Genomic DNA, 24,424 nt, shown 5'->3' with positions numbered 1-24,424 from the left:
TGATGGTAAAACCCTCAAGGCAGTTTACAAAAAAATTCGCTGAAATCATGAAAAATGTACAGCAGTACTTTAAAACATGCTTATTATTAAAAAGTTTAAATGCTAATAAAAGCTGAACTTTCTAAGCACCTGCACAGGCATGTTTTTAGCAGGTTCCCCAAAAAGGTGGGAGGGAGACACGTGCTTGATTTCAAGAGGCAGGGAGTTCCAAAGGGTCTGCTGCCCTACTAAAAAATTGAGGTCTTGCGTGGTACCTGTAGTTGAAGCGGTCGAGGAGGCACCTGTGGGGTAAGGAGGGGATCTCAAGGGGAAACGGGCCCCTATGCTAACGGAAAGGCCTTGAACTGGTCCTGGTAGCCGGTGGGCAACCAGTGAAGCCCTCTGAGCCAAAGGGTCACATGCCGAGAAGGCCTTGCTCTGGACAGCAATCGTGCTGCAGCATTCTGCACCAGGTGCAGGTTCTGGATCCAGTGCAAGGGATGCCCCACATGGAGGGCACTGTGGTCATCCAGCCTTGAAGAAAGGAAGGCGTGAGCTGCTGTGGCCAGGCTCTCCCGGTCCAGGAATGTCGAACCATCTGCAGTTGCTCAAAGGCACTTCCAGCCACTGAGTTTCAGCTGCATCCAGAAGCAGCCCAAAGTCTCAGGAGGTTCATATGGAGAGAAACCTTTGTCTTACCTTATTTACTTAATATTAGGTTGACCGAGTCCTTTAGACCTTCAGGAAAGCCAAATTTCACATTGCACTTCAGAGAGGGAGTTGTGTGTGTCTTCCATTTGTTGCAGGTAGGTAGCCATGTTGGTCTGCCATCGTTGAAACAAATAATAATAATAATTATCTGAAGAAGTGTGCATGCACACGAAAGCTCATACCAATAACAAACCTAGTTGGTCTCTAAGGTGCTACTGGAAGGAATTTTAAAATTTTTGTTCCATTTGTTGCACATAAGATAAAATCCCACCAGGCGGCATGGGACTTGTACAGGGTCACCCAAGCCTTTGGCAGCAAGTAATTTATAAATTATTTTTTCAGCTAATCTGAAATCCACACATTTCTATACCATAGTGAAATCTGGAAATCATGTCAGGTTTTGAGTGCTGGGTAGAGGTTTGGGTGTTGGACCCTATGACCTGGGAGACCAGGCTTCGAATCTCCATCCAGTCATGAAGCTCCCTGGGGTGACCTTGGGGAGGAAAAGGTGGAATAGAGATGGAATAACTGAAATAAATAAGATTTTCTATTTTGGAGCAATGGAGGTTCCGGCAGCCGCTAGCATCCTCGTCAAAGAGTTCGTGAGAGCTGACGAAATGGCAAAACTGACTGGGAGAAATGGGGGATGTGAAACTTACAGCAGTCAAGTACAACATTCCTACAGTGGACATGTTAGGGCAGTGGAAGCAAACCTAGGGCACTCAGAGCCAGTCTGCTTTTCCTACTTGGGAGTAAGCTTCCTTGAGTTCAGCAGGGCTTAACTCCCAGGTCAGTAAGTGTATAAAGATGGCAACATAAGATGGGGCTGCTGGGTTTACATGTTCGCTGGGCTTTCCCCGGAAGCCAACAGAGGAATTCATTCCTTGGAGGCTGTGATCAAATGGCAGCCGAAGAAACGGCAAAATATAACAACAACAACAGGAGAAACAACTACCTGACATTTAGAAAACACCTGAAGGCAGCCCTGTTTAGTGAAGTTTTTAATGTATGACATTTTAATGTATTTTAATATTTGTTGGAAGCCGCCCAGAGTGGGGGTACAAATAAATTATTTATTATTATTATTATTATTATTATTATTATTATTATTATTATTATTATCATCGTCATCATATTAAAAATTGGGAGAGGGTAGCTGTTAGTACATCCCTCCAGTGTATGTATGTTGTTGTTGTTCAGTCGTGTCCGACTCTTGGTGACCCCATGGACGGAACCTTCTGAAAAAATGTATTTCCAAGGTTTGATGGCTCATAACACCACTTTGTTTTGGAGTGATGGCAGTGCTTTTTTTCACCTGTGGGGACGCAGGGGGACACATACCCATAAACAGTCTGTGAATTTAACGGGAGAAGAAATTAACTGTATATATTTTTCCCGATTAAACTATTTATTATCCCCGTGGTGATTTTCTTGAGGCAAAATGAGAGTACCCCTAAACACTTTTTTTTAAAAGAAAAAAAGCACTGAGTTGTACCATAAAATCATATATCAGTGGAAAGATAATTTAATGAGGAATGTAATGCAATAACTTTTATGAAGGATTATTTCTTACAACAGCAGTCATAAAGAGGAAACGTGAAACACACAGAAAGACATGAGATATACTGGTTAAACTGCCGTGTTGGCAAGGGGCAAGTGGGTTTTGGGTTGCAGTTTGGGCACTCGGTCTCTAAAAGGTTCGCCATCACTGCTCCAGAAGGGAAGGGAAGGGAAGGGAAAGGGGGGGTCCCCATAAAAGCATCTCTGGAAGTGTGCAATGCAGAAGGCAGAGCTAGGTGGACTCGGCTTTGCAAGGGTTAAAGGGAACCGAGCTGCCTTCCTAGAGAGGACAGGAAGCGAGAGAGAGGAGGCCAGGTCCTCCAGAGCCCAGGCCCCTCCCTCTCCTGCCAGGGCTGCCTGGCTGTCCCCTCCTGGGATCTGGTGAGTGGGGAGGCGGTGGGGGTCCCAGGGCTGCAGCAGGGGAGGGGGCCAGCCTGGGGGGGGGCCTGGTCTGCTCATGCAGGGGGAGGAGAGAGAGGGGCCTGCCAGGGAGGGGCCAGGTCTGCAACGCTCTCCTTCCGGGAGATCACAGGATCCCAAATGGATCCCACGAAATCTCCCTTCTTCCAACAAAGGAGTCCCTGGGACTTTGACTCTGTGTGAGGTCGCTCAGCGTCATTGCACAACAGAGGAAACATGGGCAAATGGTTTTCCAAAGCTGGACGAGGAAGGAAGGAAAGGGGGGAGAGAAAGGGCAGGAATAAAGAGAGGGATCCCATCCCATAGTCTGGCTGCTGCATTGCAAACCAGTTTCCCAGTGTCTCCAAGGGCAGCTCCACACGGAGGCCACTGCAGCAATCCCCTCGCACCCAGAGCAGGGCATCCCAGGACCACATCCTCTCTGTCCCAAAGGGATTGTTGCTGGAAAACCAGCCGGAAATGGGCGCTGATACTCACTGAGCCTCCAGGGACCTTGGCACCAATGGCTGTGTGTGTGTGTTAAGCAATCTAATAGAATAACAATAATAAATTTCCTGCCTAAATTTCAAGGGAGATGTCTTTGTCCCCATCCGCTTGGCCCTCAGGGTGTTGGCCAGATACATACCTGGCCCTCAGAGCAAAGAAAAGGGGACCCCACCCCAGGCGTCTGTCTTGAGAGCAGGAGAGAGTCCCAACTGCAAGAAAAGGAGACAGAAGCGGGGGGGGGGGAGCAACTCCTGAGGACCCCCACTAGAGTCAAGCATCCATTTTTCACAGGATACAAATTACTCCCTTGTCAGTCAGTTCTGACTTCATGCATTGACTGGAAGGCAGGAACAACCAGGCTGATTCATCTCACATTAATCTGTTCACTTGCCTCCACATTTTGCATTGCTACAAGGCTACAGACTTACTTCTTTTCCTCTTCCTCCTCTTTCTTTTTAAAAAGATAGCTCATGGTTTCGCCATCCAGTCTTGTTTCCTAGCAAAACTCATCCATGCTTACTCAGGGAACCATTTTCCTCTCCTGACCTACAAATTCTGTAACAGAACAATGTATTTGCTTTGTAGGATTTGCTAGAGCCTCTCATTCAGACAGACAGAACTTGGCAGAAGACCAAAGGGTTCCTTCTGATCTCTCAGAGGCTTCCTGAGACCACAGATGGATGAGCGAGACTCAGCTGGCCCTGAAGCAGGAAGAGGCCATGCCATCCAAACTGGGAGCAGTGGGGGATTCTGGGAAAACTCTGTGCAGAAGATCCTGGGTGAGGAGGACACCCTCCGCTCAGAGATTCAGAGCCAGCAGTTGAGGCAGTTCTGCTGCCAGGAGGCCAAAGGACCCCGAGAGATTTGCAGCCGACTTTACCACTTTTGCCACCAGTGGCTGAAGCCAGAAAGGCACACGAAAGCTGAGATGCTGGACCTGGTGATCTTGGAGCAGTTCCTGGCTGTCCTTCCCCCAGAGATGGAGAGCTGGGTGAGGGAATGCGGAGCGGAGACCAGTTCCCAGGCGGTGGCCCTGGCCGAAGGTTTCCTCCTGAGTCAGGCAGAGGAGAGAAAGCAGGTGAGAGAGACTTTCCTCTGGATTCTCCCAAGGGGCTCCAAACAGGACAGAGAACATCCCATAATGGTCTGCTGATGGCCCATCCTTTTTTGGGGAAAGCATCCATGGAATGAGATCTAACACCCTGAACGTTTTTGTCTTTGTCATTCACTTTCTAATATTTCTCACCATTCATTCTCTGTTTTGAATCCTTGTTTCCTTTTCAGGGAAAGGATCATTTTGCAGAAATGGACCTGGATTCCTGTGAGGCAGAGAGGCCTCCGTTGGACACCAGAGAGAGGCCACTGGGTAAGGAGGAAGGTGGCTTTTCTCCATTTGGTCTCATTCAGTTGCTTTTCCAACTAATCTGTGTGTGTGGGGGGGGTTCTTCTTGTTTTGGGGGGGGGGACTATTGGGAACAAGGGTCCAGAGAAGGGGAGATGTATTTCCGCACAACTGACATATGAAATAGGCACAGACCTCCAAATGCTCTCAGCAGGTAAGGCTTCCTCAAAGGCCCATCTGTAGTTAGAGATGCCCTGTTTCACCTGTGAGAGAAGCAGGGACTCCTGGTATCCTGTTTACCTTTTTTCTCTTGCAGGTGACAGAATGATGCCAGCAAGACCTCCTGATCCGTCTTTTCATGGGGGCAGAAGGGAAGCAGCGGCTGTGGAACCAGATCAGGTCAGGGGAAACTGCCTTGTGGGGACAGAGGCCAAGGGATGGAGCAATGTCATGGACTGGTTGGGCACAGAGGAATGGTGGGAGGAAGCAGCCGGGGAACCAGGAAGGGAAGATGGCTCAGAGCCCAAGAAGTGGAGGTAGAAGAAGGATGGGCAGTCAGAGGGAGAAGATGGAGAAGCCTGGGAAGAGGATGTGTCAGAAGCTGACGAGGTTACAGGGCTTAGTGAGCTGGGAGACTCTGTGGCAGAATGCAGTGCAGAATGAGAGGCAGAAGAGGAAGGAGGCGAATGGGAGGAGGGAGGTCGAGAGGCAGAGGTGAGTCAGGAGAAGGAGGAGCCACTCGTGGTTCCCTCTCCTTTTGCCAGAAGCCACCCTCCTTGTTTGTCTCTCAGAGCCAGGAGACGTCTGACAATGGAGGAGGAAAGGCAGGCTGCACACTGGCACACTGTTGGATCACTTGCAAGAGACCCCAGAGAGGAGGGGACTTAGAAAGCTGGGGGGAGCTGGGGGCCTTCACTCTCGGCAACTGCTTTTGTGAAGGAATATGCTCAGGGAATGAGCTGCTGTTCTCCCCCCCCCTTTTCTTTTCATTTTATTAACATATAAAACACATACATTTACATATACACATACACAACACACTGCCTTATTTTCATAACATAAAACATACTACCTACATTATATAATACCTTCCTATACTATACAGATCAACATACCAATACAGCTACCCCACACAGACACCTACCAAGTGACTTGACTTCCAGCCATTCTTGTTACGCTACTTTATTTTTCCAATTAGCTTAAACGCATTTTGTTATTTCTTTAGTCTCTTCTTCTGTCTTGACTTTACTCTCCTTTCACTCTAATCATCTCCTCTTATCTTCCCTGTTAGTTCGGCAATATGGAAATATTCCATAATTTTAGATAGCCAGTCTGTTTTAGTTGGGTCATTGCTGCTTTTCCAATTTTTGGCAATAAATATTACCTTCCTGCTGTAGTCGCATACATAAATATTGGTCTGACCATTCTTTTTATTTCCTCTGACATGATACCTAGGAGAAAGGATTCTGGGTATTTTTAAATGGAAATCTAACCAAACTTTCTAAGCCCAGCAAATCTGTGGCTAGTAGAACGCTATCCTGAGTCCTAGAAAAACAACAACTCAACTTTCTCAAACTAAATGTAGTCCCTCACATTATAAAACAAAACTCTACCTATGATAGCTGACACAGTTAATGAAAAGACACAACTCACTCATCAAAACTGCTATCTTATAAACCTTATCTTCTCTTACTAATAGTATATAAACTCCACTCAAATATATAAACCAAGGCATGAAAGCTGCACTTCATGGCAAACCTCTCTAACAGAATACTCAACAGAGCACCTTTGCACTATATTATCTCACTTTTCACATACCTCCGCAATAAAGAAACTTCCACCTGGAAAACTAGCCGATTAATTGATTGCCAGTGCAAACTGACGGACCCTCCGGGAATGAGCTGCTGTTCTCATTCAGCCTGAAACGCAGCCAAGTCTGTGAATATAGTGTTCTTGCTGATAAAGAGTTAACTCCAGCTGTGAACTGTGGGATTTCCTGCCCATCTAACTCTGTGACACCAGCCTTCTGAACGTCGCCAGTAGGATTTATCTGTAGTTGCAGTTTTCATGGAATCCTAGAGTTGAAAGGGACCCCAAGGGTCATCAAGTCCAACCCCCTGCATTGCAGGAATCTCAGCTAGATCATCCAAGACAGATGGCCATCCAGACTAGGCTTCTTTTATTTCTAGATTGATCAATGAATGCTAAAATAGGCTTCTAAGCAGTGGACAAATGATAACAAATAGTAGCCAGGATTCACCTAGCCAGCCCCATCACTGCAAAATGGGGCCTGCCCCCCATTCCTCCCCCTCTCCATGCCCCTATGAACCCCTTGAATTTGGCTCTAGGACATTGGGAGGGAACCTCCCTAGAATAGCTCACGAGGAGAGGAGAATGTGGATCCTTCCATCTGGCAAACTGGAATGCTTGCGTAGGCAGAATGACTTGAAAACCACAAGGTGGATTACTACCTATTTGCACAAAGACGAACACCCATAATTAAAACACAGAATAAAATAATTCCATTAAAGCGTTTAAATAAGCATCCATAATTAAAATGTGCAGCAAAGCAATCCTATTGAAACAACGCAGCAATTAAGAGGAAGGAAAGAACAGAGCATTGTGTAGCAGATCATTTTTCTGCTGTCTCAGAGGAGGACATTTCCCTTTTTCTTTCAGGGTCCAGTGTGCTTTGAAGACGTCACTGTTCATTTCATGGACGAGGAGTGGGAGTTGCTGGATCCTGACCAGAGAGCTCTGCATAAGGACGTCATGGAGGAAATTTGTGGGATCGTGGCCTCTCTTGGTAAGGCTCCTTGTGGGATCGTCATATCTGCCTGGAAATTCAAAAAATATCGCTATGTGACGAACCTCATATATTTACACGGAGCTCAACAGCGCCCCCTACAACACGGAAACCTAACACCCCCACAACAAACCTTGAACAGCAGATTGCAGTTTTTTCTGTGAACAATCTTCCATCAGTTCTGCCTTTTTATACCACGATTGGGCTGCTCTGAACTGCCCAGGCCATCTTAAATGTCAGCTTCAGAATTGTTAGGAAAGATAAGTAGCTTCAGGTTTTCTGTTTTTGTTTTTGCTCCTGTCAGTCTTGGGTTGACCAAAGAGACGACTGACATTGGAGATGGAGGGGATGCCATGACTGGGCCAAACAAAATCCATCCCAGAGAAGAGCCAGGCTTATTGAATCTCAGGTGGTAGTAGCAGCAGTAATAATAATTAATTGATTGATTGATTGATTTTTATTTATACCCTGCACATCTGACTGGGTTGCCCCAGCCACTCCGGGCAGCTTCCAACACATATACAAACATGAAACATTAATAACAACAATCTGATCCCTTATAAAAAGTACCGTATATCGTGGCGTACAAGGCGACTGGGTGTATAAGACGACCCCCAACTTTTCATATTAAAAAACAGAGTTTGGGGTATACTCACCCAACCCGGGCTCCATGGTGGCTGAGGTGGCGGCGGCAGCTGGAGCGGCGGGAAGAGCCTCCCCTCTCGCCGTACAGGAGCCCGTCGCGCTCACCGCCCATGCCCAGCCCGGGCTCCATGGCGGCTGAGGTGGCGGCAGCGGCTGGAGCAGCGGGGAGAGCCTCCCCTCTCTGAGACGGCGCGCGCACGCAGCCAGCGATGGGGCGGAACCCCGCGTCGCGTCGCATGACGTTGCCGCCGTACAAGACGACCCCCGACTTTAGAGAAGATTTTCCGGGATTAAAAAGTTGTCTTGTACGCTGCGATATACGGTATATTAACTTTAAAATGAATAACTTACACTAGTGGCCAAAATTGTGGAAGCCTTTGTATTTCTGAGGTTTGATGGCTCATAACACCACTTTTTTGGGAATAATAATCAGTAGTAAGATAAACTTAATGAAGAATGTAATGCAATAACATTTATGAAGGAGTATTTATTAGAACATCAGTCATAAAGAAGAAATGTGAAACACACAGAAAAAAGGAGATATGCAGAAATTCTCACCATGTCAATTAATACTTGGTTTGGAAACTTTAATTCCAGCCTTACAACGTCTTCCCATGGAATGAACCAAGTTTTTTTTATTTCTGCAGCTGTAATAATGTGAAACCAAGATTGAATTATTGCCTCTGTAAACTGCTGGGTTTCTTCTAACAAGTTTATTTAGTCGGCTCCATAGCTTTTCGATTGGGTTAAGGTCTGGGCTATTCCCAGGCCATTCCAGCAGTGGAATAAGATTATCTTTAGCACACAGCAGCAACATGACATAAAATTTCTGTTACTATAATAAAGCTGTGAACGTTTATTCAAACCCTGCCAGTGAGTCCAGTCCATTTTGTTGTTTCTGCAAATAACCTGTAAATGGTTACCAACCTCTATTAAATTCCATTTTGTCCTTCTCATAGTTTATCTGTTAGCTTAGCCAACTCTGTATAGTTCATTAGTTTTTCTTGCCTTTGTTCTTTTGATGGTATTTCTTCCATCTTCCAATGTTGTGCAATCAAGATTCTTGCCGCTGTTGTAGCATACATAAATAATGCCGATTTTTCTTTTGGCAGCTCTTGAATTCTAACATTTAGACCAGCCCTTGCATTCAACTTCACATTACATTGCCCCATGTCATCTTGTATACAGCCAGATGATTTTCTTCTGTCACGTAGGCACAGTCTCTCAATTTTTCGGTCTTCATTTGTGTTGTGCACCTTTTCCTGACTTTTCCAGTCTGATTTTGGAGTGACTGAGTCTCCTTATACCTCTTCAAAAATTTAGAAATGCCAGCTTTGTTAAGTTTTCTCCAATCTTTCTTCTAATTTCTTCATAACTGTAGCCTTGTTCACTTAATACTACTATTTTACATGGCTTTCTGGGTGAACAGTCAACTTTGTGCCATTTCTATAATTTTATTATGTTCTACAAACAGACTAAATGAAAGAACACAAAAAACCAACCAACTTGATCACAATCACATAACACAATGACAAAAGTCAACCTAAGCAATTTGTGCTTCCTTTTTCTGGTTATTTGGCTATGGCTTTTGACAGAATACAGATAATTGAACAAATTTTGTCACATTACATTCTTGATTAAATTATCTTTCCCTTGAGATATGATTTTATGATATTACTCCAAAAAAAGTGGTGTTATGAACCATCAATCCTCTGAAATACACTTTTCCCCAAAAGGCTTCCACAGTTTTGGCCACTACTTTATATCAAACCAAGCAACATTCAACAACCCATCAGAGTCTAACAATGAATATGTTGGTTAATGACAAACAACAAAGGTAATGAACACATACCCAACTCCCTTCAGTTCTTCTCCATTTGTTCCTGAGGCTCTAACCCGTTTTTGTCTCCATTGCAGATTGTGATGAATTGGAAATAAAGAACAAGGGTGACCATGACAAAAATCCAAAAGAGGAGAAGCCATGTAAAAATTTGGAGTGTGGAGAAAGCAACAGTCAGAGCTCCCATTCCACTTCCCAACAAATAATTCTGATTGGAAAGAAACCATATCAGGGCATGGAATGTGGAAAGAGCTTCAGTCACAGTTCCTCTCTCACATCCCATCAGAGAATTCATAGAGGGGAGAAACCATATAATTGTTTGGAATGTGGAAAGAGTTTCAGCAAGAACTCCAATCTCACCAAACATCAGAGAATTCATACAGGGGAGAAACCCTATCATTGCTTGGAATGTGGAAAGAGCTTCAGTCAGAGCTCCTCTCTCACTTCCCATCAGAGAATTCATACAGGAGAGAAACCCTATCAGTGTGTGGAATGTGGAAAGAGCTTCAGTAGGAGCACCGATCTCATTTTCCACAAAAGAATTCATACAGGGGAGAAGCCATATCAGTGTGTGGAATGTGGAAAGAGCTTCAGCGACAGCCGCAATCTCATTTTCCATCAAATAATTCATACAGGGGAGAAGCCCTATCAGTGCGTGGAATGTGGAAAGAGCTTCAGCGACAGCCGCAATCTCACTTCCCATCAAAGAATTCATAGAGGGGAGAAACCCTATCAATGTTTGGAATGTGGAAAGAGCTTCAGTAGGAGCACCAATCTCACTTCCCATCAAAGAATTCATACAGGGGAGAAACCCTATCAGTGTGTGGAATGTGGAAAGAGCTTCAGTCACAGCCAGAATCTCACTTCCCATCAAAGAATTCATACAGGGGAGAAACCCTATCAGTGTGTGGAGTGTGGAAAGAGCTTCAGTAAGAGCTCCTCTCTAACTTCCCATCAAAGAATTCATACATGGGAGAAACTCTTTCAGTGTGCAGAATGTGGAAAGAGCTTCAGTAGGAGCACTGATCTCATTTCCCATCAAAGAATTCATACATGGGAGAAACTCTTTCAATGTGCAGAATGTGGAAAGAGCTTCAGTAGTATTACCAATCTCACTTCCCATCAAAGAATTCATACAGGGCAAAAACTCTATCAGTGTGCGGAATGTGGAAAGAGCTTCGGGAAGAACTCCACTCTCACTTCCCATCAAAAAATTCATACAGGGGAGAAACCTTATCAGTGTGTGGGATGTGCAAAAAGCTTCAGTCGGAGCTCCTCTCTCACTTCCCATCAGAGAATTCATACAGGGGAGAAACCCCATCAGTGTGTGGAATGTGGAAAGAGCTTCAGTACGAGCTGCAATCTCACTTCCCATCAAAGAATTCATACAGGGGAGAAACCCTATCAGTGTGTGGAGTGTGGAAAGAGCTTCAGTCACAGCCAGAATCTCACTTCCCATCAAAGAATTCATACAGGGGAGAAACCCTATCAGTGTGTGGAGTGTGGAAAGTGCTTCAGTAAGAGCTCCTCTCTGACTTCCCATCAAAAAATTCATTCAAAGGTCGGAAAAACCATTATACAACTTTAGGAGTCTGTCAAATAGGCACCTTTTTAACTAGACCTTTGGCTGATTGACATCTAATGCTCTTTTAAAATGTGGTGGGGAGGGGGTTTACAGAGTTGTATTTTGTGTTTTTATGTTGTAACCGTCCTGAGACTGTTAAGACAACTCTTAGGGGCCTAGGGATCTTTGCCCCCCCCAATAAAATATTTGAGGGGGCACTCCCCAGTTGATAGGCATTGCTATTCAAATGGCATGCATGTACCACATGTGATTGATTATGCGAGGAGGAGCTTATTAAACCCCTTCTATATTTTATTCGTTGGCATCCCTGGTATAGGGTGGTATAGAAATTAATTAAATGCGTAAATAAAATAAGACCATCTTGGTTGCCTTTATTTGCACATGTTCCAGCTTGCCAATATCCTTATTAATTATCATTTAAAAAATTTATGTGCCCTTCATCTGACGATTTCATGGTGTTTCACAACATAAACATAGGTTGAAAGCATGGCTTTCTCAAAAACAAGTCAAGCCAGAGATATCTCTCTTTTTCTTTTCTTTTTTTAGATGGAGTTACCTCCTTTGTTGATCAGCCAGTCAAACAGACACTGGTTGTACATGCAGCACACTCCAGAAGTGCTTGTGCCATCTGTGGTGTCGCTTCCAAAACTTGCATCTGCAAATATCTCAAAACCTCCAGACTTCTGATTAGTGAATCACAGTCTGTAGTGCATAGTACCTTTCAGATAACGTGCTATGCACTTCAGAGCCTTCCAATCCTGAACAGTAGGATTGTTAGCGTGTCTGCTAAGATTAGTGCTCACAGCTATATCAGGTCTTGAACATCTGGCAATGAAATTCAGTTTGCCTAGAATACATCTGTACAGTGTTAACATCAGAAAATGCTTCACCAGTATCATCTAACTGGAAACCTGTTACCATTGGAGTGTCCACAGGATTTGCATCAACCAAATTCACTCTGGTTAACACATCAGCAATTTTTCAAGATTGGTGTAGCAGAAAATCACCTGCCTGGTTTCTCTCTACTTCCAGAGAAAGCTCCTTCAGTTGAGCTAGGGTGCTTTGGTAGAAAGCCTGATGCTTCCAAAAGAAAAGAAGGTCATCAACAAAACATACACAGTACAGTTTGTTTTGCCCCTCTTTGACAAACACACACGGATCAGCTTTGCCTTGGTGAAAACCTAGAGAAAACAATGTCTCTTAGTTTTGTATTCCAATACCTGGCACTCTGTTTGAGACCATATAGGGATTTCTGTAGCTTACATACCATTCCCTTCTGTACCTGCACTCCATCGGGTGGAAGCATGTAAATCTCCCCCAGAACTCTGTACAAAAAAAACTGTGTTCACGTCGTGATGTGAAGCATGAAGCTTCTCTTCTGCAGCAATCTTGAGCATAAGCCTAATGCTCTCATACTTGACAGTGGGTGAGTAGGTCTTGTGGTAGTCCTGGTACCTGTGAAAACCCTCTGGTGACCAATCTGGCTTTGTGTCATACTACCTTGCCATTCTGGTTTGTCTTGGCCTTAAAGACCCATTTGCTGTAAACCAGCTTCATCCCTAGTACTATTGGAACCAGCTCCCAGGTCTTGTTCCTCTCTAAGGAATCAAATTCAGCCTTCATGGCTTTTAGCCATGGCTCTGCCTCCTTTGAGCTTAACTCCTGGACCTCTTGGAAGCTTGAAGATTCCCAAACCTCTCAGTTACTAACAGCTGTTTTAGCAAACACATTCAACATACGACATAATAGGCATCACTGAAATCTGGTGGGATGAGTCTCACGATTGGAATGTAGTAATAGGATACAATCTATTTCAGAGAAATAGACCAAACAGGAAAGGAGGAGGAGTGGCGTTATATGTCAGGGATGTGTATACCTGTGAAGAGATCCAGGATTTAAAACTTCAAAGCCAAACTGAGAGTATCTGGGTCAAAATTAAGGGAGAGAAAAATAACAGTGATCTCATTGTGGGAGTTTACTACAGATCCCCAAGCCAAACTGAGGACACAGATGGTGCCTTCCTGGAACAGATGACCAAGCATTCAAAGGGAAGTGAGTAGTAATGGGGGATTTCAACTATCCTGATATTTGTTGAATGTCAAACTCAGCCAAGAGCATAAGGTCGAACAGATTCCTCACTGGCCTTGCAGACAATTTCATTGTCCAGAAAGTGGGAGAAGCAACAAGAAGATTTTAGATCAAGCCATTTTAGATCTGGTCCTAACCAATAGTGATGACCTTGTTAGTGGGGTAGAAGTGGCAGGATCATTAGGTGGGAGTGATGATGCTCTTCTGGAGTTTATTATACAGCGGAAAGGAGCAACCAAGCATACTAAGACTCAAATTCTAGACTTTAAGAAAGCCGATTTCAGAAAACTTAGGGAAACGCTTGGTGTGATCCCATGGTCAGTAATACTAAAAGAGAAGGGAGTTTATGATGGATGGAAGTTTGTTAAAAGGGAGATATTAAAAGCACAACTTCAAGCAGTACCAATGACATGAAAACATGGAAGGTGCCTAAAGAAGCCAGGGTGGCTATCTAAAGAACTTTTAACTGATTTAAGATTTAAAAGGGATATGTACACAAAATGGAAAAGGAGGGAAACCACCAGAGAAGAATTCAAACAAATAGCCAGCACGTGTAGAGACAAAGTCAGAAAAGCTAAAGCACAGAATGAACTCAGGCTTGCTAGAGAGGTTAAAATCAATAAAAGGGGCTTTCATGGGTATGTCCATAGCAAAAGGAAGAACAATGAAACAGTGGGGTCCCTTAGAGGAGAAGATGGTGAAATGCAAACAGGAGACAGAGAAAGGGCAGAACTCCTCAATGCTTTCTTTGCCTCAGTCTTCTCCAAGAAAGAAAACAGTGCCCAACCTGAAGAATATGGAGCAGATGATTCAGCAGGGGAAACACAGCCCAGAATAAGTAAGGAGGTAATACAAGAATACTTGGCTAATTTAGATGTATTCAAGTCTCCAGGGCCAGATGAACTACATCCAAGAGTATTAAAAGAACTGGCAGGGGTGGTTTCAGAACCACTGGCAGTAATCATTGAGAATTCATGGAGAACAGGCGAAGTGCCAGCAGACTGGAGGAGGGCAAATGTCCCTATTCTCAAAAAGGGGAAAAGAGAAGACCCAAACAATTACCGCCCAGTCAACCTGACATCAATACCAGGAAAGATTCTAGAGCAGATCATTAAGCAAACAGTCTGTGAGCACCTAGAAAGGAACCCTGTGATCACTAAAAGTCAGCATGGGTTTCTGAAAAATAAGTCATGTCAGACCACCCTGCAGGCACTGACTAGCTCCGCCCACAGCTAGTCACCTGACTCAATAGAACTCCTGCCCCTTCAGGGAGAGCACACAGCCAGAAACAAACACACACACAAGCCTGGATAGTCACACAATTCGAAGAGGCAGAAGCCCTAGAAAACAAGCACAAGCCCTAGGAAAGAAGCACACAAACAAATAAGGAACAATTAAGCACACAAACTTAATCACACACAGCCCCAAATAGACAAACCCACAAAACCTACAGAGTGTCCCCCAAGTTCAGCTCACTTTGTGCTCCCTCCTCAGCCGCTGCCCTCCAGGCACTGGGTTGTGGGGTCTAGCCCTGCATTGAGAAGAAGATAATATGCATGGCAGGGGGTTGAACTAGATGACCCTCATGGTCCCTTCCAACTCTTCAATTCTATGAACAGATGCACCCCTCCAAAAACACACACACACACACACACACACACACACACACACCACCTTGCCTGCTCTTGTGCTTTCAGGGCCATTTCACTTTCACTTAAAGAGCAAGGGAAGCTTTTCCCAGTATGGAGATGATGAGCATATTGACTGGTTGATATCTGGAGGATGAAGCTGCTGTTGAAGGCACAGCTGGGTGCTTACTATGCTGGCATTCCCAGGTGGAGGTTTGACCACTGGAGCCTTGGGGGGCCTGGCTGGTTTGGCCCATGGGCAGCTGGTCGGCCAGCATAGAAGTTGCTGCTGCCAACTCTATAAAGGATGCCGTGAAAAGACCCACGCAAAGAAGTTGCTTCGACTGGAGCTTTGCTTGCAAGGATACTGCAAATAGCTGCTGTTGTGGATTGAATTCATGTATTTGCTTAATTAAAAAAAAATATATGCCACTAAACTATATTGCAGAAAATATATCAAAGCAGCTTAGAACTTTGAAAATGTAAAAATACAAAAATACAAAAACCATACAATTTTCCAGGCAGAGATCTGCACTTTAATGCTTCGTGTCTGAGGATGTTTGGTTTTGGTTTTCCCCATGGAACCCACTCTTTAGCACTCATTCAGAGCAAACGTCAGATCAGGTTTTCCAGACTGGCATTTTTTCTGGTTGAGCTGTAAAGACTGTGCTTTTGGAGGGAAACCTTCAGAGCTCAAATAGGGTGTTCAGAGCGTGCTTGGAAAGAGTGAGGTTAAGTGTGGAGAAGCCTATACAGTGGTACCTGGGGTTAAGAACTTTATTCATTCTGGAGGTCCGTTCTTAACCCGAAACTGTTCTTAACCTGAGGTACCACTTTGGCTAATGGGGCCTCCCACTGCTGCCGTGCCGCCACCACACGATTTCTGTTCTCATCCTGAAACAAAGTTCTTAACCCAAGGTACTATTTCTGGGTTAGCGGAGTCTGTAACCTGAAGCGTCTGTAACCCGAGGTACCACTGTATTTAGGTTCTTCTTGTCCCCCAAATTGCTCAGGGCAACCCGCTTTATCATGTTGCAAGAACAGCCAGCTCTATCAGGCCCATCGAGTCCAGCCTCCTGTTCTCACAGTGGCCAACCAGATGCCCATTATGGGAAACCCACAAGCAGGATCTGAGCACGAGAGCAACTCTCCCCTCCTGCGATTTCCAGTAAACGAGATTCAGATGCATTGCTGCCTCCGACCGTGGATGCGGAGCAGAGCCACCCTGGTTGGTCTCCTCCATGAATCCGTCTAATTCTCTTTCAAAGCCATCTAGGTTGGCTTTGGGAGTGAGTTCCCTAGTTTGACTATGCCCTGCATGAAGGAGGACTGATTTCTATCTACAGGTAGGTAGCCGTGTTGGTCTGCCATAGTCAAATAAAAAAAATTCCTTCCAGTAGCACCTTAGTGACCAACTGAGTCTGTTCTTGGTGTGCATGCACACGAAAGCTCATACCAAGAACATACTTAGTTGGTCTCTTAAGGTGCTACTGGAAGGAATTTATTTTATTTTATTTTTTTATTTTTTTTATCTGTCAGTGGCAGAACATGGCATTTCTAATTTCAGTGGTGCCCTCTGTGATAGCAAAATCTGGCACTCCTGGCCTCTCGCCTTCCATTGGACTTCACAGCTGGGGCACTTCAGAAGCTCCCTCCTTGGTGCAACTGAAGAAGTCAAGCTCCCCTAGATCTGCCTTCGTACCCGTCCTGCATGTTTGAGGAATGTCCGTCAGTGTTATGCTGTGACCCCCTCCATCCTATGCTCAGGTTCTACATATGCATAGGTAAATTCCATTTATCCTAAAGATTCTACTGTCTCCATTTGCCTTCATTCCAAGGAAACCAAATGCTAGCTAAGCGCTTGGTGATTGTGGTGGGGTGCAACAGTATTTTCATGCTGTTGTATGGAGGAGATCTGCTCATCAGCTGGGCAAACCTTCACCATGCTGGTGCCGTCCAGATGCGTCAGATCAAAACGCCCAGCAGATGCAGCCAGCACAGCTGCCCAGAACATCTGGGAGGCACCAGTTTGGGGAAGGCTGATATACATGACATGAAATCCAGGAACATGTCACAGTTCGGGGTGCGGTGCATGTAAGGAGGGAGGCTGCACAGGTTACTGGCATTTTCTGGTGAATCACAAGAGTCACCTGGTGGACGTATCAGAAACGGGCCTTTGAATGCAGTGAGGCAACACCTGTCTGTCCCACCAAACCCCTTTTGCTGCAAGAAGAGTCCACTCCATCATGTCCACTCCATCATGTCACCCTTGCAAACCACATAGAGGGCATGGGAAGTTGCCTGGTGGCAGAACAGATCTCCTGCCTCTCTTGCCTTCGGTGTGGCTCTCCCCAGGGCCCTGGGAGAAGTTGTGGGCGTGCCTGCTGGATCAGGACCAGGGGTGGGAGGAGCTTGAGGAGTCGTCAGCTGATGATCGGCAGGGGGGGACCAAGTGGGTAGGGGGTGAGCCACAACGGGGACTCAAGAATCACCCAAGGGCTCTGGGAGCGAAACTGTGGATGAAAAGCCTGATCTTGGGGAGGGCCCCAGTGGGTTGTCACCCCATCACCAATTCATTCCTTGATAGCCTTCACCCTGAGGTCACAGGGTGGGTTACAGCATCAAAAAACAACATTAAAAACCACTTCAAGGCCACTTACAACCATGAGAATAAGGTGGGCCCTTAAAACACACGTCAAGTGTCAAACACCATGGGGAAGAGCATCCTCTGAAAGTTGCAGAAGGTATGGGGATTGGGGAAGGTGCCCGGCGCACCTCTCTGGGAAGGGAGTCTCACAGTTTAGGGGCTGCTGCAGAGAAGGCCCTGTCTCAGGCCACCACCCCAGGGCCCCCTCTGCTGAACTCAAGACCTGAGAGGGTCTGTAGGCAAGGAAGCAGCCTTTCAAATATTTGAGTCATTTAGGGTTTTAAACAACAACATGAGCACCTTGAATTGTGCCTGGAAACAAACTGGCAATGAGTGCAGCCGCTTTGAAACAGGGGCAATAGAATCTTAGAACGGTAGAGTTGGAAGGGACCCCAACACCCTGCAATGCGGGAATAATCTCAACTAGATGATCCACGACAGGGGGCCATCCAACCTGTGCATGTGACAGTTTTTTCAATGTATTTATATATATATAAATAATAAAGGAGATAAATGTGATAGTTTTTTCAATGTATTTATATATCTATATAAATAATAAAGGAGATAAATGTGATAGTTTTTTCAATGTATTTATATATATATGTAAATAATAAAGGAGATAAATGTGATAGTTTTTCCAATGTATTTATATATATATAAATAATAAAGGAGATAAATGTGATAGTTTTTTCAATGTATTTATATATATATAAATAATAAAGGAGATAAATGTGATAGTTTTTTCAATGTGTTTATATATATATAAATAATAAAGGAGATAAATGTGATAGTTTTTAAAATGTATTTATATATATATAAATAATAAAGGAGATAAATGTGATAGTTTTTTCAATGTATTTATATATATATATAAATAATAAAGGAGACGAATGTGATAGTTTTTAAAATGTATTTATATATATATATATAATAAAGAAGATAAATGTGATACTTTTTTCAATGTATTTATATATATATATAAATAATAAAGGAGATAAATGTGATAGTTTTTTTCAATGTATTTATATATATATGTAAATAATAAAGGAGATAAATGTGATAGTTTTTTCAATGTATTTATATATAAATAAATAATAAAGGAGATAAATGTGATAGTTTTTTCAATGTATTTATATATAAATAAATAAATAAATAATAAAGGAGATAAATGTGATAGTTTTTTCAATGTATTTATATATCTATATAAATAATAAAGGAGATAAATGTGATAGTTTTTTCAATGTATTTATATATATATAAATAATAAAGGAGATAAATGTGATAGTTTTTTCAATGTATTTATATATCTATATAAATAATAAAGGAGATAAATGTGATAGTTTTTTCAATGTATTTATATATATATAAATAATAAAGGTGATAAATGTGATAGTTTTTTTCAATGTATTTATATATCTATATAAATAATAAAGGAGATAAATGTGATAGTTTTTTCAATGTATTTATATATATATATAAATAATAAAGGAGATAAATGTGATAGTTTTTTCAATGTATTTATATATATATATATATAAATAATAAGGGAGATAAATGTGATAGTTTTTTCAATGTATTTATATATATATATATAAATAATAAAGGAGATAAATGTGATAGTTTTTCCAATGTATTTATATATAAATAAATAAATAATAAAGGAGATAAATGTGATAGTTTTTTCAATGTATTTATATATAAATAAATAAATAATAAAGGAGATAAATGTGATAGTTTTTCCAATGTATTTATATATCTATATAAATAATAAAGGAGATAAATGTGATAGTTTTTTCAATGTATTTATATATCTATATAAATAATAAAGGAGATAAATGTGATAGTTTTTTCAATGTATTTATATATATAAAAATAATAAAGGAGACAAATGTGATAGTTTTCTCAATGTATTTATATATATAAAAATAATAAAGGAGACAAATGTGATAGTTTTCTCAATGTATTTATATATATATAAATAATAAAGGAGACGAATGTGATAGTTTTTAAAATGTATTTATATATATATAAATAATAAAGGAGATGAATGTGATAGTTTTTTCAATGTATTTATATATCTATATAAATAATAAAGGAGATAAATGTGATAGTTTTTTCAATGTATTTATATATATATCTATAATAAAAAAGATAAATGTGATAGTTTTTTCAATGTATTTATATATATATATATAATAAAGGAGATAAATGGGATAGTTTTTTCAATGTGTGTGTGTGTGTGTGTGTGTATAAATGATATTTTAAAAATAAAAATAAAAACCTCCAAGGAAGGAGAGTCCACAACCTCCCAGGGGAGGCCGTTCAACTTTTGAGTGGTTCTCACGGCCAGAAAGTTCTTCCTCATGTCATGTGAGATCTAACCAGAACTCCAGTCAGGAATCTGGCACCTGTACTTTGGACCAACTGAAGTTTCTGAGCTGTCTTCTAGGGCAGCCACGTCCACAGTCCTGACACTGAGTCAACCCCTGCCTGCTCCTGGAGCCGCTGCTGCTCACCTACCAAGGAAGTGTCTGAATCCCAGCCTGGCTCTGAGCACTGTCCCTGCCCCATCACATAGGACTGGCATGAATGGGCAGCTCATGCACAGCCCACCAAGTGGCGCATCCGTCTGCTTGCTCAGTCAGCTGTGCCTTCTGCTTGCTCCACTGAAGTCACTCCCTCCTCGCTGCTTCACAGTGGGAGCCCAAGGGGCATGTCGGCAAACAAAACTCTTGAGATAGGGATGGGAAAAGCTGCTTTTCTTTTTTGTGCGTATAACTTTTATTAAGTTTTCAATTTTACAATTTAAAATATTAATTAAATAACCTTAAAATGTCAGTGACTTCTTCTCTTTCCATGGTTCATTTTGCATACTGTAAATCCCTGAAAATTTTACATAAACTAAACCATTCAGTATTCCATGAATCATAGAATCATAGAATCCTAGAGTTGTAAGAGACCCCAAAGGCCATCCAGTCCAACCCCCTGCCAAGCAGGAAACACCATCAAAGCATTCCTGACAGATGGCTGTCAAGCCTCCGCTTGAAGACCTCCAAAGAAGGAGACTCCACCACACTCCTTGGCAGCAAATTCCACTGTCCAACAGCTCTTACTGTCAGGAAGTTCTTCCTAATGTTTCGGTGGAATCTTCTTTCTTGTAGTTTGAATCCATTGCCCCGTGTCCGCTTCTCTGGAGCAGCAGAAAACATCCTTTCACCCTCCTCTATATGACATCCTTTGATATATTTGAACATGGCTATCAGATCACCCCATAACCGCCCATCAAGACTTGTTGAATTTATCTTAATGCTGCCAACATTTCAAGTGTACACCGTTTCCCCTCATAAATTCAACAAACATTTTCCAGTCTTCTTGAAACGTATGTTCTTCTTGTTCTCTTATTCTATATGTTAGATCTGCAAGCTGCACATATTCCATCAGTTTAAGTTGCCATTCTTCTTTAGTTGGGACCCCACTCATTTTCCATTTTTAGGCTAACAAAACACCGGCTGTTGGGACACTTGACGGGTCTGCCGACAAATCCTTCAGGAGTTCCTGACCATTCTGAGGATCCTGCTGTAGATCTGCTTTGTTTTGATGCTGTAGATGATGGGGTTCATCAGGGGTGGCAGGAGGATGTAGACATTGCCCATGATGATATGGAGGAGGGCAGGTGCATGCTGTCCAAACCGGTGTACGATGGAGAGCCCAAGCACCGGGACGTAGAAGACCAGGACGGCACAGATGTGGGAGACGCAGGTGCCCAGGGCCTTGCGGTGGCCCTGGTTGTCAGAGGACATGCCCAGGACAGTCCTCAGGATGAGGCCATAGGAGATGAGGATGAAGAGCAGGTCAGAACCCATGGTCAGGAGGATTAAGGTGAGGGCATAGAGGCTGTTGAAGGTTGTGTTGGCGCATGCCACGCGAATCATATCCTGGTGCAGACAGTAGGAATGGGAAAGGACAGCATTAGGGCAGTAGGGGAATGTCAAGAGGAATGGCACAGGAGGCAGTAGGAACAAGGTGCTCCTTAGCAGGAGGACCAGCCCAATTCTGGCCACCCTGCTGGAGTTCAGCAGCGCTGCGTACCTCAGAGGAGAGCAGATGGCCAGGAATCGGTCCAGGGCCATGGCAAAGAGCACAGCTGACTCCATGAAGGAGCAGGAGTGGATGAAGAAGAGCTGAGCTACACAGGCTTCCTTGCTGAGCTTCTTCACCTGGAACCAGAGGACGCCCAGCACTGTGGGCACCGTGGCGAGGCAGAGGCAGAGGTCAGTGGTGGCCAGCATTGCCAGGAAGTAGTACATGGGCTGATGCAGACTGGGCTCCGTCCGTATGACATACAGGATGGTGCAGTTTCCCAGGATGGCTGCCAGGTAGGCAGAGAAGATGGGGATCCCAATCCAGCCATGAACCGCCTCCAGCCCAGGGAAGCCCCTCAAGGCAAGCACTGTGGTGCTGAGGTTGGCGAAGGTATCCTGCACCATGGTGAACCCCGGCTACAGTACTATCTTCACTTCCCGAATCTCTCTCACAGAAATGGAGCATTTGGACGGAGATGATCAGTTGTCATCTTTCAGGATGGAATGCAAGGAAGAATTCCTGTAGAAATCTAAGCCTATGCCCCAAGCAGAAGATGTCTGCCATTCAGGAGTGGGAAGTATTGGAAAATAGGAAGCTGTAATACACTGAGTTGGACCATTGGTCAATGTAGCTCAATGTTGGCTTCATTGACTTGCAGCAGATCTCCAGGATTTTGAGATAGAAGAAGAAGAAGAGTTTGGATTTGTTTTTTGTTTTTTTATAAGATTTTATTATTTTCCAATAAAAGAAAAAGAAAACAAAATACAACATCAACACATAACATAAACATCAATAAAAACACAATCAACATCAAACATAATCAACAATAAACATAATCAACATTCAAAACAATAACAACAATAAGAACATAAAAATAACATATACAAACCTTAACCAATATCTTTCTTTGTATATTTCTTGTTTCTAACTTCTCTGTTTGGGGACTTCCCCCGTTCCCTCCACTGTCTTCAAAAAACATATACTTCTTCAAGGTAGCTTTATATATTGTTCAATTCACTTTTACCCAAATTTTAATATACTTAGCTTTTACTTAGTCAAATATCTCAATAACTATGTATCTTATCTTAACAACCTATCTTAACATATTTTGACACATACATCTTTCACATAACAACAATTCCTCTTACCATTCATATCTAACACATATCTACCAAAGCCGATGTTCTGTCTAATTCTGCTCAAATATTCAGTTTAACTGATTTAACTAAATAGTCTTTAAATTTTTTCCACTCCTGCGACGCCTTCCCCTCCCTCTGGTCCCGGACTCTGACGGTCAGTTCTGCGAGTTCCATGTATTCCATCATCTTCATCTGCCATTCCTCCACAGTTGGTATCTCTTCACCTTTCCATGTTCTCGCCAATAAAATTCTAGCTGCTGTTGTGGCATACATGAAAAACACTCTATCCTGACTGGGTATCTCTTCATTGGTTATGCTCAGGAGAAATGCCTCTGGTTTCTTACAAAAGGTAACTTTCATTACCTTCTTAAGCTCATTGTAAATCTTATCCCAGAAAGCGCTTACCGCTGGGCACAACCACCACATATGAAAAAAGGTACCTTTCGCATGTTTACATTTCCAACATACATCTGACATTTTGGTATTCATCTTAGCAATCTTAACTGGTGTCAAGTACCATCTATAAACCATTTTCATTATGTTTTCTCTTAAACCATGACAAGCAGTAAATTTGATACCTTTTTGCCACAATCTCTCCCAGTCATCCATCATAATATTATGTCCTACATCTTTTGCCCAATCTATCATTGAGGATTTAACCAGTTCATCTTTTGTATGCCACTCTAGCAGAAGGTTATACATTTTGGAAAGGTTTTTGAAGTTCGATTCTATCAGTTCTGTTTCCAGTTTTGATTTTTCTACTTGAAAACCAACTTTTTTGTCCATTTTAAATGTTTCATAAACCTGATAATAGTGCAGCCAGTCGGGGACCTGACTTTTTACTTGATCATAGCTTTTTAGCTTAAAGGAGTCCCCTTCCTGCTGCAATATGTCCATATATCTTAACCAGTTTGCAGACATATTCGGTCTCTTATATGCCTTGGCCTCCACTGGAGAGATCCATCTAGGAGTCTTTCTCTCTAACAAGTCTTTGTATCTAGTCCAAACCTGATATAGGGATTTTCTCACAATATGAGACTTAAAAGTTCTGTGGATTTTAACCTTGTCATACCAAAGGTATGCATGCCAACCAAACATATTATCATGTCCCTCCAAGTCCAACACATCAACGTTCTCTAGTTTAAACCAATCCTTTAACCAGCAAAAGGCCGCAGCTTCAAAATAAAGCCTTAAGTCCGGCAGGGCAAAGCCTCCTCTGTCTTTAGAGTCTGTTAAAATCTTGAATTTTATTCTTGGCTTTTTGCCCTGCCATATAAATTTCGATAGGTCCTTTTGCCATTTTTTAAAACAGTCTAGTTTGTCCAAAATTGGTATGGCTTGGAATAAGAACAGCATCCTTGGTAGGACATTCATTTTAACCACTGCTATTCTTCCCATTAACGACAGTTTAAGTCTTGTCCAGATCTCCATATCTTTTTTTATCTCCATCCACAGTTTTTCATAA

General features: G+C 42.9%; 3 protein-coding genes across 3 annotated transcripts in view; 1 reads left to right on the top strand and 2 right to left on the bottom strand.

Moving 5' to 3' along the window:
• LOC117044871 overlaps nt 1-24,424 on the top strand; it is a 628,087-nt gene that overhangs the window by 192,502 nt on the left and 411,161 nt on the right. Inside the window, 1 exon segment of the mRNA XM_033145648.1 lies at nt 10,040-11,350. Within this exon segment, the coding sequence (XP_033001539.1) occupies nt 10,040-11,350 (1,311 nt within the window).
• Nucleotides 1-24,424, bottom strand: part of LOC117044870 — an 878,236-nt gene that overhangs the window by 548,461 nt on the left and 305,351 nt on the right. The window lies entirely within an intron of this gene.
• On the bottom strand, nt 21,283-22,224 carry LOC117044973 (olfactory receptor 51V1-like). The gene has a single exon (XM_033145767.1). It carries the CDS (start codon nt 22,222-22,224, stop codon nt 21,283-21,285), a length of 942 nt encoding a protein of 313 aa, XP_033001658.1.

This window comes from Lacerta agilis, chromosome 4 (genome assembly GCF_009819535.1).
Source record: "Lacerta agilis isolate rLacAgi1 chromosome 4, rLacAgi1.pri, whole genome shotgun sequence".
In the NCBI taxonomy this organism is placed as follows: domain Eukaryota; kingdom Metazoa; phylum Chordata; class Lepidosauria; order Squamata; family Lacertidae; genus Lacerta; species Lacerta agilis.
This window is presented reverse-complemented; position numbering and strand designations above follow the sequence as displayed.

Coding starts and splice junctions, on each gene's coding strand:
- LOC117044973 (XM_033145767.1), bottom strand. CDS start 22,224: ATGGTGCAGGATACCTTCGCCAACCTCAGCACCACAGTGCTTGCCTTG.